At 42.9% G+C, this 16,390-nt stretch overlaps 1 protein-coding gene across 3 annotated transcripts in view; it reads left to right on the forward strand.

Annotated features, from left to right (window-relative positions):
* The first annotated feature begins 3,653 nt into the window (after window positions 1-3,653).
* EIF2AK4 (eukaryotic translation initiation factor 2 alpha kinase 4) overlaps window positions 3,654-16,390 on the forward strand; it is a 72,834-nt gene continuing 60,097 nt past the window's right edge. The window contains exons 1-3 of one of the 3 annotated variants that reach the window (XM_034769011.1): window positions 3,654-4,108; window positions 11,684-11,799; window positions 13,099-13,201. In XM_034769011.1, coding sequence (XP_034624902.1) covers window positions 3,971-4,108; window positions 11,684-11,799; window positions 13,099-13,201 — 357 coding nt within the window. In that variant the 5' untranslated portion in view covers window positions 3,654-3,970. The remainder of the gene's footprint in view (window positions 4,109-11,683; window positions 11,800-13,098; window positions 13,202-16,390) is intronic. The other 2 variants (XR_004645524.1, XM_034769010.1) reach the window with 2 other exon arrangements.

Here is a 16,390-nt window from a genome sequence, read left to right on the forward strand (position 1 = left end):
CTACAGCTTTTCAAAGGTTTGTAACTTGGACAAAGTTGGGCAGATTTTCACAGTTATAGCAAAAGGCATACCCTTGAGACAAAGGCCACCCCCACACCACATTTTAAGTTCTTACTACAAAGCATGGGGGCATTAGAGCTTCTCAAAGAAAAGGTCACTAGAATTTTTTTTACATGGGCAAAACAATGTATTTTTAACTAGCCTTGCCCTCAGAAATGGCAGAACCATTTTGACTGAAACTTTTCATTCCGCGTGAGACAGACATCTAGCATGGAAAATTTCAACCTGAATGGTTACCGTTTAGCAAAGTTATAAGCAACTGAAAACAGGGTCTTATGATAGGAAATGCGGGGCAACCTTAATATGTGGTGCTATCAGCCCTGCCTTTAATTATGCAATATGAAACATTTTTTTCTACAACATTACATACACATATGTTTAATTTTTAGCACTCTATCTTATTCTGTATATGCCACATAAGTAAAGTCCATTGATTTAATGTATATTAAAATTACATGGGATAAGCCATACTTACTTCATGTTAAAGTATATAGCTCTTTAACAACCTGAAAATCAAAAAGAAATCTTACACAAAGTGAAAACATGGACAAATTGCTAAGGAGGAGTATAAAAGAATAGTCTTCCCACAAGCACAAGGTCTCAGTCTGGCTTCCCCAGCCTAGTTACTCCTTGCAAAATGACACCAACAGCCCTTCCAGTCCCAAGTTTCTACAAATTTGTCCTCCTTGAGTTCTTTTAACTATCAGACACTCAGACTTTTCCTGTTCGGTTCATCACCCCCTATGGCATGAAACCAGCTCCTCAGATACCAGCTTACTTTGGTCCCCAAACTCCACCTAGTTTCCACACCAGAGATGTGCTTGGGGTAAAAATAAACAAAAGGTTTATTTAATAGAAAAACCACAGATTCAAAGACGAAATAGTAAGGGAAAGCAAACACATACAAATTACACAGTAAATAAACATAAAGATGCAACCACAGGCTTTACACTTTCATGTTAGATGAATTTTCTTTTCTAATACAAGTTACCTAACGCCTTTGAACAGATCCTATAGATCTTTAACTATAGGACAGATCCAACATTTCACTGACAGCTTCCTGCCTAGAGGCTTTCCCTCAGTTTCTGGATGTCTTTCACTTCAAACTCCTTCCATTTTAAAAGGGTTTGCAGGGTTTTTTTTTTTTTCTTTAGTCACTATACCTATTCAAAGTGGGGAAATCCCCAGTTGTCACAATGTCTTTCTATTAACTTTCATGGCCCATCCTAGACTTTTCCTGGGTTGTACAGGGAATGGGTACTTGAAGCTGGTTTCATGTAAACAACTGGTTTGGGAGGTACACCTCTACACCGATATAACGCTGTCCTCAGGAGCCAAAAAATCTTACCACGTTATAGGTGAAACCGCGTTATATCGAACTTGCTTTGATCTGCTGGAGTGCGCAGCCCCGCCCCCCCCAGAGCACTGCTTTACCGCGTTATATCAGAATTCATGTTATATCGGGTCGCGTTATATCGGGGTAGAGGTGTAGTACCTCCCTGCCTGATTGCTTCACTGTCCTGTTGTGAGATGATGCTAAAGTTGTACCACAGTTAAAATGTATAATTTTCTCTATATGCCCATGTATACATTCATAACCATAGTCTGTATTCATAACTTATAATGACCATCAAGTTCAGAACATTATAACCTTTCATAAAAGACCTTACTCAGTATGTGTTATAGTACAATAATATTGTATACAACTGTCAGATGCAGTGTTGTACTCGTGTTGGTCCAGGATATTAGAAAGACGAGTGAGGTAACATCTTTTATTGTACCAACTTCTGTTGGTGAGAGAGACAGACTTTCAAGCTTACACAGAACTCTTCTTTGGGTCTCTAAACCTGAAGCTCGAAAGTTTGTCTCTCTCAACAGAAGTTGCTCCGATAAAAGATATTACCTTGTCTCTCTTGCATACAATCAGTTGATTTAACTGGTTATTTTTTGGGGGGAGGAGGTTAAAGCTTCTGCTCTCCAATGGGGGTGTCTGGACCCTAACTGTTACAACCCTCCACACTCTTCTTAGTTCCTGGAGGGCTGTGGTCCCCCTCCCTAATGGAATTACATTCACTCATGGCCCACAATGATACATAAACTAGTAAGATCTCCCAAAGATATTGCAGGAAATTGCCATATTTGTCATATGCCACTTAAGTTTGCAGCTAAATAAATGACTTTTGCAGTAAACTCACTTGTCTGCTGTATTGTGTCTAAAGAAGGCTATGTCCATTTATTCATTATTCCTGTATATATTTCTGTATATAAATATTTTTTCACAGAAAATAAAGAGGGACTGATGCAAATATTTACACTTGTTTATTTTCTGGAGACAACTACTACCAAATGGCACATTCTGCTATTCCTTATATAAGAAGGCATTAGAGGGTAGCTGTCTAGTACCTGCTGGTGAGTCTTACTACCTGGAGTTGTAACTACCTGGAAAAGGAAAAGAGTGCAGAATGTGTGTCCAACTCCTGCATGCCCAGAAACATAGGCACCGATTTTCTGATTTCCCAGGGGTGCTCCACCCATGCTCTGCCCCAGGCCCTGCCCCCACTCCACCCCTTCCCACCCCCACCTTGCTCCAGCCCCGCCTCTTGCTGTGCCCACTCCACACACACCCCAGCCTCCTCCCCCTCACTCTGCCTCTTCCTGCCTCTGCTTCTCCCCATATCCCCCAGCGCCTCCTGCCCATTGCTGAACATCTGATCAGCAGTGGGCAGAAGGTGCTGGGGGAAAAGGGGAGGAGCTGATCAGTAGGGCCCACCAGTGGGTGCTGAGCACCCACTATTTTTTTTTTCCAGGGGGTCGGGTACTCCAGCCCTGGAGCAGGCACAGAGTTGGTGCCTATCCCTAGAAAGATCTGCAGAGATACACTAGGAGCACTGAGAAAAATGTGTCAGGACAGAGTAGGCATGATAATTATCTGCAGTTTTAAGTGATTCTTGCTTCTGAAATATAACAATTGCTTCTGCAATGATTTTGATGTCTACCGAATTTTATCTCGTTTCCTTATATTAAGGAATAATGAGATTTTATGAATTAACAGCTCTTCAATGTAAAACAAGATTTTGCACAATATAGTCTTTATTAATAGTAACCATACTTTGCCATTTCATCTGAGGCTAGCTAAGCACCTTAAAAATACAGTGGAACCTCAGCGTTACCAACACCTCAAGGAATGGAGGTTGTTTGTAAATCTGAACAAAATGTTAGGTTTGGTCTTTCAAAAGTTTACAACTGAACATGAACTTAATACAGCTTTGAAACTTGGCTATGCATTGCATGAAATATAATTTTATTAAGCTTCTGGGGCTAGGACCACGTCTTCCTGTGTATTCATGCAGCACCTAGCAAAATGGGGCTGCCATCTTAATTGTGCCCACACCCCCTAAAGAAAGTGTATGAGAAGTCTCTAGGGTTCATAAACACTAGAAACTATCCGTTTAACTAACAGACTTTGAAATATTTACAATCTTAGACTGAGGACTTTTGGAGAGCCAGTTCTAGTAAAGTTCAGAGTATCATTTCCCCCGCGGGTGCTCCAGTCTTGTTCCTTCCTTTCCCCTTCATCTGTCAGATGTCACACGGGGTCTGGGAGTATCAGGGCTGAGGGGGAGAAGCGCTGTGCAAATGTCAAGACATGTCCCGAGGCTGAGCTGTAGGGAGGAGGCCGTGAGGCCCTTGTTTTACGGGCCCTGAGAGGCGGCGGCTCCTCCTGCGACCGCGGGGGGCAGCACCAGCGGCGGGTGGGGCCTGCAGCAGAGCCCGGCTCCCAAGGTGGAAGGGCCGCGCTCTCGCTGGGGCCTCTGCCGCCTCCACGGTGGCAGGCGCCCGGTGCGGCCAGTGCTTGGCGGCGGCCCTGCCATGGCTGGCAGCGGCTCCTGCTGCCGCTGCCAGAGCTGACATGGCCCGGGTGAGCGGCGCGCCGGCGGCGGAGGAGGCCCCGGAGAGTTACCCGCTCCGCCAGGAGAACGAGCTGCAGGTGCTGGAGTCCATCTACGGACAGGACTTCCGAGACCTGCGGCAGGAGCGGCCCTGGAAGGTAGCGAGCCGCGCGGCCTGAGGCAGCCCGGCGCGTGGGGCGGCCGGGTGGGTGCCTAGCCGAGCCCCCGCCGCCCGCAGGGAGCCCGGCGCGTGGGGCGGCCGGGTGGGTGCCTGGCCGAGCCCCCGCCGCCCGCAGGGAGCCCGGCGCGTGGGGCGGCCGGGTGGGTGCCTGGCCGAGCCCCCGCCGCCCGCAGGGAGCCCGGCGCGTGGGGTGGAGTGGGGTGCCTTGAAGGGAGCTCGGGTAGCCTGGTACTGCTGCGACAAAAACTGTGTCCTGCCCTTCCCCTCTTCCGAGGAGCCTGGGGCGGGGCTTCCGTACAGACCCCCAACCCGGGGGCCCTTTCCTGCCCCCCTGCCTCGCCCCCGCGTCGCTCTGCTGCTCTCCACGTAGACCTGCATGGAGGGGGCGTTGCCACTGCTTGAGCTAACCCACATCCTCTCGCACAGCACGCAAGGCAGTCCCTGCTTGGCCTGCCCAGCCAGATGTGCGCTGCTCCCTTCCCTTGCAGCCCCGGAGCTGGTGCCAACGTGAGAGCCCTGTGGGAGGTAAAGGGAGGGAGCCTTGTTCCGGGCACGCTGTCAGGCAGGCGGCTGTAGCTACTGCTGCCCTGCAAGGTTCTGAGCGTGTCCCCCCAGCGCAGCTCCATGCACCAGAGGGACCTTTCTTGGAAACCTGGCAAAGGTTTTCTTACTTCCCCTGCGGAGCAGGGTGTAAGCGGCAGGGCCTGCCTCCGCTAGCATTACCAGCACTGGTTTGGCACTACAGGAGCAGTGGAAAGTTAAAACAATAATGATAAACTGAGCAGACAGACTTCTCAGGCCACGTTTATGCTAGGGAGGTGTAGCAAAAATGATCTCCTGTTTAACTGCATGCTATAGCCAAAACTCAAGCCAGTGCTGGGCTTTCTATCACAGTATTAATTAAACTTTTCAAGGAGCAGCTTTAATATTGAATTGAATTAATACAATTAACTAAGAAGCTGCTGACCCCTTGTGTAGACTAGGGTTGCCACGGGTGCTACCACTGAAAGTTGGTGGGAAGTTTTTGCTAAAATTCTCTAGTGTAGTAAAGGCTAAAATGGATTTCTTCCTTTCCTCTATCTGGAACTCCACTTGAGAGTTCTGTGTATAGTAATAATTAAACAGAAATGAGCAAGACTGTTAATAGGGATCTGGGATGACCAAAGGGAATTGTCCCGTTCTTCTCCCAAGAGCTATTTCTAAACATAACTAATGGATTCATTATTGTTGTACTTAAAGTACTGCACAGGATCTTTTTAGGGGGAATAAGACAAAACGCCACATTTATTAGTAATACATGTATTCATTAACACTGTATTATATGCATATAATATATTACACTTACACTCACACACACACACACAAACACACTCCGTCTTGTTGTTACCAATTAGTTGCTCCCCTTAACTTCACTGGCCAGGTGAGTTAGATGGGGGAGGGGGTGGAGCCAGGCTTCTGCTGATCCGGATCGATGCTCCCATGTTGACAAGACGAGACCCGGGGTTCTCTGCAAGACACCTCACTTTTATAGCAACTTTTTTTTTATGCAAATCTAGACCAGATTCAAACTCTGTGTCTGTGTCCATTGGTCCTTTGTGCTGCTTTTTTTTGAGTGTTGTCCCAATGCTGCAAAGAGGGTGTTTCCAAAAGAAGGTGCTTGCTTCTAACCCCCGAGGCCGTCAGTATGTCTGCTTGTCTTTAATGAGCCCACTTGACATGTTTTATTGTCCTTGGGTCTGGCTCCCAGCCCCGCTCCAACAGTTGAGGCTATTTGGAGGTGCTGCCTTCCATGCCTTGCTCATCCACACCTCATTCATTCAACAGAGCAATTGATTAAGAGTGTGGTGGGGGAGAGCTCTTGTTCTACTGCTAGCAAAAAGAAGATTTTCTTCTATCTTATTCTACCCTTAGGGGCTATAATAATATTATACCAAGGGCAATGCAAAGTTTCTAAATGAGGCTTTGATACAAAGTCCCATGAAAACAGAGGTCACACGTGGGTAGACCCACCACAAGGTTATACGAAGAGGCACAATGTAAAGTCATATGAAAATTATCAGAGATTTATCTACATTGTCCCCCTTTTGACCTCTCAAGAACAATTCTTGAGTGGTCACCATATAAATCTTTTGTATTTGTTGCAAACAAACCAAACAATTATAACCAGGTGAATATAACTAAAACCATTACAATTGACTAAACACCAGATATAACATAAACACAAATGCAAACAGTTATTATTATAATAATTGGAAATACAACAAAAACATTACCATTCCAATAATTGGGTACATTGACAAACAAAATGAGGCCCAAGTTTGATGCTGCAATAGCCATCAAACAATAAAAGTCACTGAGGTCAGGACCTTCTTAAGCACACACAACAAATAAGATTTTGTAGGAGTACCACAGTTGTTATGCAAGGTTAAGCTGATTTGGACTTAAACTAACATTTAGTTGCTAAAATGTTGTAGAATTCCCTATTTTTAACAGTTGTTTTCAGAGGTTTCTGGGGACCTGAAAGATGGGGCCATACAATTATGGGCCAAGGTCTTACAGGTTATGGGGGCCCAAGAACTACCCTTCGGGGCTTGGGGAAATAGAACCAGAGTGCATAGAGGAAAGTGTGGAATTAATAATAATACAAGCAAATGTAACTAACAATACAAATGTATTAATAACAAAAATTAACAACAAAATGACTATTAGAGAACCTAACAACAAATAAACCTGATGCACTTGGAACCAAAGTTTTTTGGACATAAGGGGTGATTGATAAGTTGGATGGAGATGGGGGAAGTAGAGAGAGGAAAAGACATTTACCTTGTCTAGTGTAGTATCCCCTCTTTTTCTGGACCCAGTGCTAACACAGGACACCACTAGAGACAAACACAGAACATGCAACACAGAACACTGAACACAGACTTTGTCATGACACTATAACCATGGTATTTTATAACTCTTCAGCTGGTACCAGCTCTCCTGATGTTCTGGTTCAGAGCCTGAAAGATAGAAGCTTGGAAACAAATTAGCACAGTGCTTTCACCCTGGCAGAACCTGCTTGGTCTCTGCCACAGTGTATTTGGTACTTGGGGCTGCACAAATGCTAATTAAGTGGTGCATTTCTTGTGAGTGTAAATCCTCCCTTTCTCTCAGTAAAAGGGCGTTAACACTCCATTTAGAAAAAAATTTCTGTTTTAAAATCTCCAGCCATTTTGCCATGGCCTGGAGATCTGAGGCAGAAGCAGGCACTGTTGTTAACTGTTTCAATGGCATTTTGGCCCTGGGAGGAGGAATTTACCCAAATATCCCCCTTCCCAATCTCCAGAGGGGTCCCAAAGGTCTGCCCCCTTCTGGGGTCTTAAATGTTTCTTCTCCTGATGTTACTGCTGCTGTAAGATTTGAGAGTGCTGTTTTAACTCTCTGTACCCAACCTGTTTTCAGTTTCTCTATCTGTTGCTTGCCTGGGCCCGATCCTGCTTTTTCCAATAAACAGTTCCTTTCCATGGGCACAAGCCTTGTTCCACTACCAATTTAGCAAGGAGGGTGGGCTTTCCAACTAGCCCCCACCCTTCCTGGTCCCATTCCTTAAACATTTTCTTCAAAATTGTGAAATTACCACAATATTACTTACAAAAAAACAAACAAACCACACTACATTGCCCAAACTCCTATATCCTTCAGAGTTTGGTTTAACAGAACAAGATCTGTATCTTATGTTTTTAACCCACTCTGGGCCAGAGGGAGAGATGCTAAGCTTCCCTCTGTATTACTCGGTCTGCTACCACCGAGGGTTCATACACCAATTATACAAATCCTTCCCCGGATCAGAGTGAGAAACACTAAGTTCTCCTCTTTAGCTCAGTCATGAACACAATTTAAACCTAAACTCCTATATCCTTCAGAGTTTGGTTAATTAACTGAAGGTTTACACTCTTTTTCCTATAGTGCCAGGCTTGCTAAAGCTGGCGGTGTGCACACCAGTTTTATAATAACTGTGGATTCTATGCTTGCTCCCCCTTTCGCATTCTCCACCAAAATGTTGTACTTAAAGTACTGCACAGGATCTTTTTAGGGGGAATAAGACAAAATGCCACATTTATTAGTAATACATGTATTCATTAACACTATTATATGCATATAATATATTACACTTACACTCACACAAACACACTCCGTCTTGTTGTTACCAATTAGTTGCTCCCCTTAACTTCACTGGCCAGGTGAGTTAGATGGGGGAGGGGGTGGAGCCAGGCTTCTGCCGATCCGGATCGATGCTCCCATGTTGACAAGACGAGACCCGGGGTTCTCTGCAAGACACCTCACTTTTATAGCAGCTTTTTTTTTATGCAAATCTAGACCAGATTCAAACTCTGTGTCTGTGTCCATTGGTCCTTTGTGCTGCTTTTTTTTGAGTGTTGTCCCAATGCTGCAAAGAGGGTGTTTCCAAAAGAAGGTGCTTTCTTCTAACCCCCGAGGCCGTCAGTATGTCTGCTTGTCTTTAATGAGCCCACTTGACATGTTTTATTGTCCTTGGGTCTGGCTCCCAGCCCCTCTCCAACAGTTGAGGCTGTCTGGTGGTGCTGCCTTCCATGCCTTGCTCATCCACACCTCATTCATTCAACAGAGCATTTAATTAAGAGTGTGTGTGGGGGGGAGAGCTCTTGTTCTACTGCTAGCAAAAAGAAGATTTTCTTCTATCTTATTCTATCCTTAGGGGCTATAATAATATTATACCAAGGGCAATGCAAAGTTTCTAAATGAGGCTTTGATACAAAGTCCCATGAAAACAGAGGTCACACGTGGGTAGACCCACCACAAGGTTATACGAAGAGGCACAATGTAAAGTCATATGAAAATTATCAGAGATTTATCTACATTATCTATCAAGGAAAGAATGCGTTTCCCTGGCACTCCCTCCCCATCAAGCTGTTGCTAACCTAAGATATCTGTGTATGACACTTACTTAATGGCACCAGGGAATTATTATCACCTGCATGTTCTAGAATGATGTAAGTGAAATAAAAGGATAATTTGGTAGTTTAATGTGCTGTAGTCACATGCACACCTAAATTGATAATTTGGGGTTGACTTTAAAGGAAAGCCCCTCCCATCCTCACCTGCAGCTGCTAAACTTTTTTGTATATGATAATTCCACTCTTATGCTGTATAATTAATGTCATCCATCTCTTCCAGAAGCCTATGTAAAGTACAGATCATTTTGGATTGCCACTTAGAACTTTTTATTACTGGCTCCCCACAAAGGTTGCTGCTAAACTGACAGTTCTGTGTATAAAAATACTGATTGTGTGCTGTGTAAACTGTCTTTAAACTCATATGATCCTTAACAAATATACCTTTATTCATGATTAACAAAGTTTTGGTGGTGTTTCTCTTGTGATGGTCTGAGTAACTCCTAGATTAAACTAGGAGGTAAAGCCTCACTGTTTTCCCTATTTGAGTAACTCAGTTCTCTCACCCTAGCTAGTCTCTCAACAGTCTTTTGAGAGAGGCACATCATTGCCCTGCCAAGACCAGCCACCATTTCTCCCTTTGAGCAGGGCATGCCTTCAGAACATTTTTAGAATGTGGTTGCTGACATCATCAAGTCCTTGATTTCTCAATAACACCAGAAACATTCAGCCTCCTTACTGGTTGCCAATTGTCTTCCAATTCTTTGATGGCCCTCTATATAACTGACTTTATAATTAATCCTCAGCACCCTTTTTTAATTCAGTCTATAATTAATACTCTGCATATGTGACTTGCTTTTTAATTAATTGTCAGCATTCTTATTTTCTCTGTAGTTGATTAATTCCTTAATAGATTAATTACATACCTGTTTGCTTACTTGACTCACCTCATAACTGGTTCTCTGCATTGATTCATATTACTGTTGTTTCTCTGCATATTTGTTGCATGCTATAATTGATTCACCATATAATATTTCCCTGATTATTTGGCTCACACTAACTTTCAATTTCACAATAATTGTTTCTTAGGATAACTGATTGATTAATATCATGACCAGTCCCCTACTCTTCTCTAATTCTTTCCATTCCCCTTCTAGATGTCATAGTCTCTTCCCACATATTCTCTGCTGCTTCCTCCTCACCTCCAGTGATATCATCTCAGCCCCGGCCCTTCCTTTCTACCGTTCCCAACTCCTACAAACTTCTCTGCTGGACTCGCCACTTCCAACCTCACTTATCCCTACCCATGCCTGTTCCCTTCTTTTGCTACTCAGGAGTACCTGCAGTGTCTCTGAAAGTATCACTGCCATCCCTGACCTTTTATATCTGCCACTCCCCATATCTCATGATTCTCACTGAAACTTGAGGTGGATATTTTCAATATGGACTTAATCCTTCCTAAATTATAGTGAACTAAGGCTACTTTACTCCTGAATAGAGAATCCACATGTAGTTTAACATATTTTAACTTATGTGCATTAACTTCACACCTTTAGTTGATTCACATTAACTTTCCTGAGTGTCCCCATGTAGACAAGCCCATACACTCCTGGCCCTGAGGAACATGGTGGGGGCGTTGGAATGTTTCTAGCCTGTGTTTTCTTCTTGTCGCTCTTCCTTTGTCATTCCAGCTAGCTCTTCTTCCCTTTGTACCAGCATGTTTGTCATCTATGACTCGCTTTTCTCCTCAGTAAATCCAGACTCCCAGTGTCAAAAAGTTTGTGTACTTTTTCCACTTTACTTTGAAGTCAGTTTACAAAGAATGTTTAAAAAAACTGAAAAGGAAAGAAAGAAAATAGTAGTTAGCAAAACTCTGCCAATATGCCTAAAATAAAAAAGCTCCATCTCTGTGCTCTAGCAGGGTTATATGGTAGCTGTGAAGGCTTAACACTGAGGACATGTCTTCACTAACAACTGTGGCAGTGTAGTCATGGCTCTCCCAGCACTTTAAAAAAACCACCTCCACGAGGGGAATAGCTAGCAGCACTGGGAGCACTGCCTACACTGCCACTTTACAGCACTGAAACTTGCGGCGCTCCGGGGGTGTTTTTTCACACTCCTGAGCAAGAAAGTTGCAGTGCTGTAAAGTGGCAGTGTAGACAAGGCCTAAGCGTAAGTTTAGATTTCTTTCTTTGTGGAATGCCCCTCTAACTTGCTGTTTGTGACATTCCACAAATAACTCTAAATTCCATTCATTTAAAAAAAATGCCAGTCACTTTTCACATACCTTTCTCCATTTAAAATATAGTGAACACTGTTTAACCTCACCCATTAATCCCAGAACTCCCTCTTACCTAAATATGACCCATGGTAGGACACTAGTTCTTCAGAATATCTCTATCTCCACTTATTCCATGAATCTTCCCACATAGGCCGGATAAACTAAGGTTGAACTGTTTAAAATAAGATAATCAATGGAGTTAGTTCACATGTTCACTAATCAATTGTAAATAAATTCATAGATTTTTAAGGCCAGGAGGGATCATTGGGATCATCTAGTCTGACCTCCTCCATAACACAGGATGGGACGTTCCTGAATTAATTCCTGCTTAAATTAAAAGTCTTGTTTTATATTTTAGGTAAAACAGCCTCCGGAAATCAGTTTAGTTCTGCGTCCTCAGGGTTTGACAGGTGACAATGAAGTTTATGCCAAAGTTGATTTGTGGGTCAAATGTCCCCAAACCTATCCTGATACGTGAGTGAAAATCAAAATATAGTCTTCTAATATTTTCTCTATTCTCTCCTTGACAAAAATGAAAGTTGAAGTGTAACATTGTGTTCATTGCCCTTATTCTTGCCTTGATTTAAATGTGTTTCTATTCGTTAGACATATAGTGTTGAAGTATAAAAGTGGGTAACCTTATCTCTATAATTAATCCATCCGAAAACATGTATCTGAGATAGAAGTATCCTCATCCCTTCTGTGATGTAGCTGCCAGTGAGTAATAGAGATGCATCTGCCAATTGGAGATTTAGGCACTAATTCAGCAAGATATTTAAGCTATATGTAACTTTAAACATGTGAGTACTTCCACTGAAATCATTGAGACAACTCATGAATTTAATGTTAACACAGTACCTTGCTGAATGGGGAACAAAATCTTCAACTTTAAAACTGTCATCTTATCATAGTTCTATCATCTGCTGGTCCTGTATTGTGCCGAATTAGCCTTTTGGAGGGCTAATGGATATTTCCTTTGAATTATAAAAAGGGTTGTTGTTGTGGGTGATCAGCCGCTACTGGGATTTGGCCTTCATAGTAATTTTCTGGACAAGTATTGTGGTGTCAGAACACCCCAATAGTCCATCTGCCTCCAACAGTGGCCAGTGTCAGATACCTCAAAGAAAAATAGTATGCCCGGTTGTGCAATGATCTAACATATGGGAAGGGAAATGTTGTTCCTGACCAAGTGATGATTTCATTATACCCTGAAGCTTGAGGCTTGATAACCATTATAATTTTTGTTTAAGATAGTATAACTGCAGATATTTTTCTTACTCCTATAAATGTCTCAGCTTTTAAAAAATGTTGGTTATTTATCTGAATGTACTTTATTGCAGTGTATTCCTCAGACTAATTATATATTGCTTACATAAAGAAAAAGGAAAATCAGCAAATCCAAAACTGCCATATCTTATGCTAGAAATATGTACTGCATTTTCAGTACATCCCTTTAAAAAAAATAATGTATTGAGCTAGAACTGTAGTTGTCACAAACTATGGGGTTACCCTGATGGTGGTTCTGCTAGTTGAAACTGTTGAGTATTTGTGTGCAAGCAATTTGGATTATGTTGAATATAAAGCAGAACTTTTTTATAATCATGTTTGTAGATAGAGTATTACTTGTTTGAGTGTTGAATGACAATGGTCTGGTTCCTGAAAAAAAAAAAAAAAGTTCTTATTGACCTGTCATGTGGCCTATATGGGTCTCCTTATCTGTCTGTACACCTTATCCTTAATAAGAGAACATTTCTTGTGATCTTTTTTCTCCAGTGTCCCTGAAATACAGCTGAAAAATGCGAAAGGTTTGTCAAATGAAAACATTGATTTGTTAAAATCCAAACTAGAGGAATTGGCAAAACAACGCTGCGGAGAGGTAAGAACTCTCACTTTGTGAAAAGCCTAATTGATCATAAATAGTCTTGAAAATTATGTATAGTAAAATGTTATCAAAATAAGGAACTACAAATACATCAAAACTAGAATGTGATTATATATTATAGTAAAACAGGGTGAGGGTTCTGTTCTTCCCATAATGGTTTCTCAACTCAGGAAAGTTCGGTGTGCACATCCAGCAAAAATAAGCCACATAGAGACTGCGTTTGCATTCGCTGCCTGTCTAGGGACTGCAGGATCATACCCTTAGAATGTTTGTCATCTTATAGAAAGTAACAAGCAGTGTATAAAATTGAGAGGATTTTATACAGTTTGTTGATTTTTACAACGAAATTAAAATTTGTTGTAACTATTTAGTCAAAAACACTTTTTACTTGGTGAAGGGAAAGGCAGTGTGGTCTGGTGCACTCAACAATGGATTCTGGGACAAGAGCTCTGGATTCTAACCCCAACTCTACTGGTCACATCATGGCTGTGTGCCTCAATTTCCGTATCTGTAAGATGGGGATATTAATACTGACCTTCTTTTGTAAAGCACTTTGAGATCTATGCATGAAAAGTACTAGTTAGACAGGAGCTAAATATTCTGATTATTTATATACTACAAAATATAGATTTTGTATTTACTTTTTTCAGATTTTAATAAACATTTCATGTATGTTAACTACAGGCAACAATGTAAATGTTTTACAAACTCAGTATCCATGTAGACTGAATAGATACTGAAATGATCCAAATGGTTGACAATGAATGTGGAAGCCTTTTTTAAAACTAGTGTTTGCAATATACATTTCTTATGTGCATGTGCATATTTTACATATAAATATGTTTGTGTTTAACTTGCTTGTTTTAACCTTTAAAAAGGAAAAAAAATTAAGCAGCAGTAACTCCTACAATGTATTAAAACAAGAGAATATTTTTGCTACCAATTTTCTATGTCCATATGCCAGTTCACTTGGCACATATACCTCTTTTTCCATTTATACAGCTTATTCTTGTTCTATTATTTTTAATATGTTCTCTGATAGCTACTTTCATAAGAATTATTTTAGATAATTTTTCATTCAAATTGTGTTTAGTAATGAATTGTTACTACAAAACTTTTTGGTACCTTCTAGGAATTAACAGTTCAACATTGTACTCTTGATTTTTGTAATAGATGTGTTAATGATAAATGAAAGCAATATTTGAACTAAGGCAGATGTTCTCAGACTGTGATCTGTGCACCCTGGTGGTCCCCTGTGCGCTTGCTGGTGGTCCACGAAGAAGTGACTGGTCACATCATGTTGACATTCCTTATTCCTTCTAGCTGCTGTATCACATTAAAAGGAGCTAAAATAATCAAATAATTTCCTAATATTACTGTTCCATGTGAGCAATTTCCTGTACTTGCTACAGGAATATATTATACAATCATGAATCAGGGTTATCCTTACCATCAGGAATGGGAGGGTGATCCCTGAGATCCTCCTTATTAGATTGTGGTCCGCTATGTGGACCCCTCAAAGCAGGGTCCTTATCTTCCTACTCTAAGTAAGGGTGTGTTAAACAGTAGGTGGAAAGCTTTATTTCTAAACAAACATTCTAAAAAATACCTTCTTTATTTTCTCTCTCTCTCTCTCTCTCTCTGCACTTGCTTTTGGTTCAGTGATGCCGTAGGAAGGGTGTTTTTGCTTTGTGCATGGCACAAGCAAATGTGTTCATGTTGTGCTATGTCTTCTGTTCCACACTGCCTTCTGGCTTCATTATTGCAAGCAATCCAGGGATTAAATATTTAAGATTCTTGGAAATTTCAATTCCCTGTAGGCAGACAGTTTAATGTGCTGTAGTCACATGCACACCTAAATTGAAACCAAACCCTGTGCTGTGGGTTTATCAGTAGATTACTCAGCTGAAAAGATGAAACCCTCTTTGTGCTGTTGCTTTCATTTTGGAGAGCTACTAGTCTTTTTCCCTCAAGGGGTTAATTGACTTGAAAAGCCCATTACTAGATGGTGTATGGGACAGGTAATTGCCTTTCATCCTAGGTCACCAGCATACTGGCCAACATTTTTCAGATTACCTTCCAGGGGCATCCCATCCCTCCAATGTCCCCACAGCCCCTCCACTAATATCCCCGTTCCATCTTTCTCATCCCACTCAGTGCACTGCCCTGTACTCTATAGAGTACACAACAAGGTGAGCAGAGTTCCAGCTGCCTCCTCCTCCGGGCCCCACCCCAGTGGGGCTATAGTAAACATGGCTGTTGGCAGTGGTCAGGGAGGCATGGCCATATTACACCTGGTAAAGTGGAGACAAGATGCTCGCTCTTGGCAAGATGCTTGCAGCAGAACAAAACCCCTTGGGCCCACCCCCTCCCTGCTCCACTGTGTCCTGAAAGAGGAGGGGACATTACCCCTCCTTCATCCCCCTCCTGCTGTACCAGAAAGCCTGGGGAGAATGGGGCATGAACCACCCTGCCTGATCTCTGAACCCCCCTTGCTGCATTGAGGCCCTAGGTGAGTGGGGCTGTTCTCCATCCCTGAACCTTCGCCATCCATCCTCTTGCTCCTGCAGTCAAGGCCTGGAGAAGAGTGGGGCATAATCCCCTCCCTGACATACTGACCTTCCGACCCACCTACCAGTATCTGCCTCTACCTTGCGCTGCCTGGGCTCTACGCTTTCACTACCATGCCCCCCGCTTCATACTCCCCTTGTCCTACCATTGGCGGCCGACGCTGCCCCTCCCACACTCCCATTGGCAGAAGCATAGCAAAGATCAACTACGTTACCCAGAATCTTGTGTGTCAGCCACACAGCATATCAGTGTCTGCAGGAGTGGCGCCAGGATTTTTGGCACCCTAGGCGGGGGTCCTTCCATGCTCCTGGTTGTCGTCGTCAATTCTGCGGTGGGGGAGGGGAGTGTCCTGCCGCGCTCCCGGTCTTTGGGACACTTCGTCGGCGGGTCCCGGAGCGAGTGAAGGACCGCCGCAGAATTGCCGCCGAAGACCTGGCACGTGGAAGGACCCCCCGCTGCCGAATTGCCGCCCCCCCAAATCCTGGTGCCGGTCACCTAAATGGAAGCGCCGGCCCTGAGTGTCTGTCACTGACTCAGAGAGAACACAAGAGGCTGATGCATGTGTGGCCAACACACATGATTCTGGGTAAGGTAGTTTTTATGCTGGAGATA

The sequence above is a fragment of the Trachemys scripta genome, chromosome 4 (genome assembly GCF_013100865.1).
Source record: "Trachemys scripta elegans isolate TJP31775 chromosome 4, CAS_Tse_1.0, whole genome shotgun sequence".
In the NCBI taxonomy this organism is placed as follows: Eukaryota; Metazoa; Chordata; order Testudines; family Emydidae; genus Trachemys; species Trachemys scripta.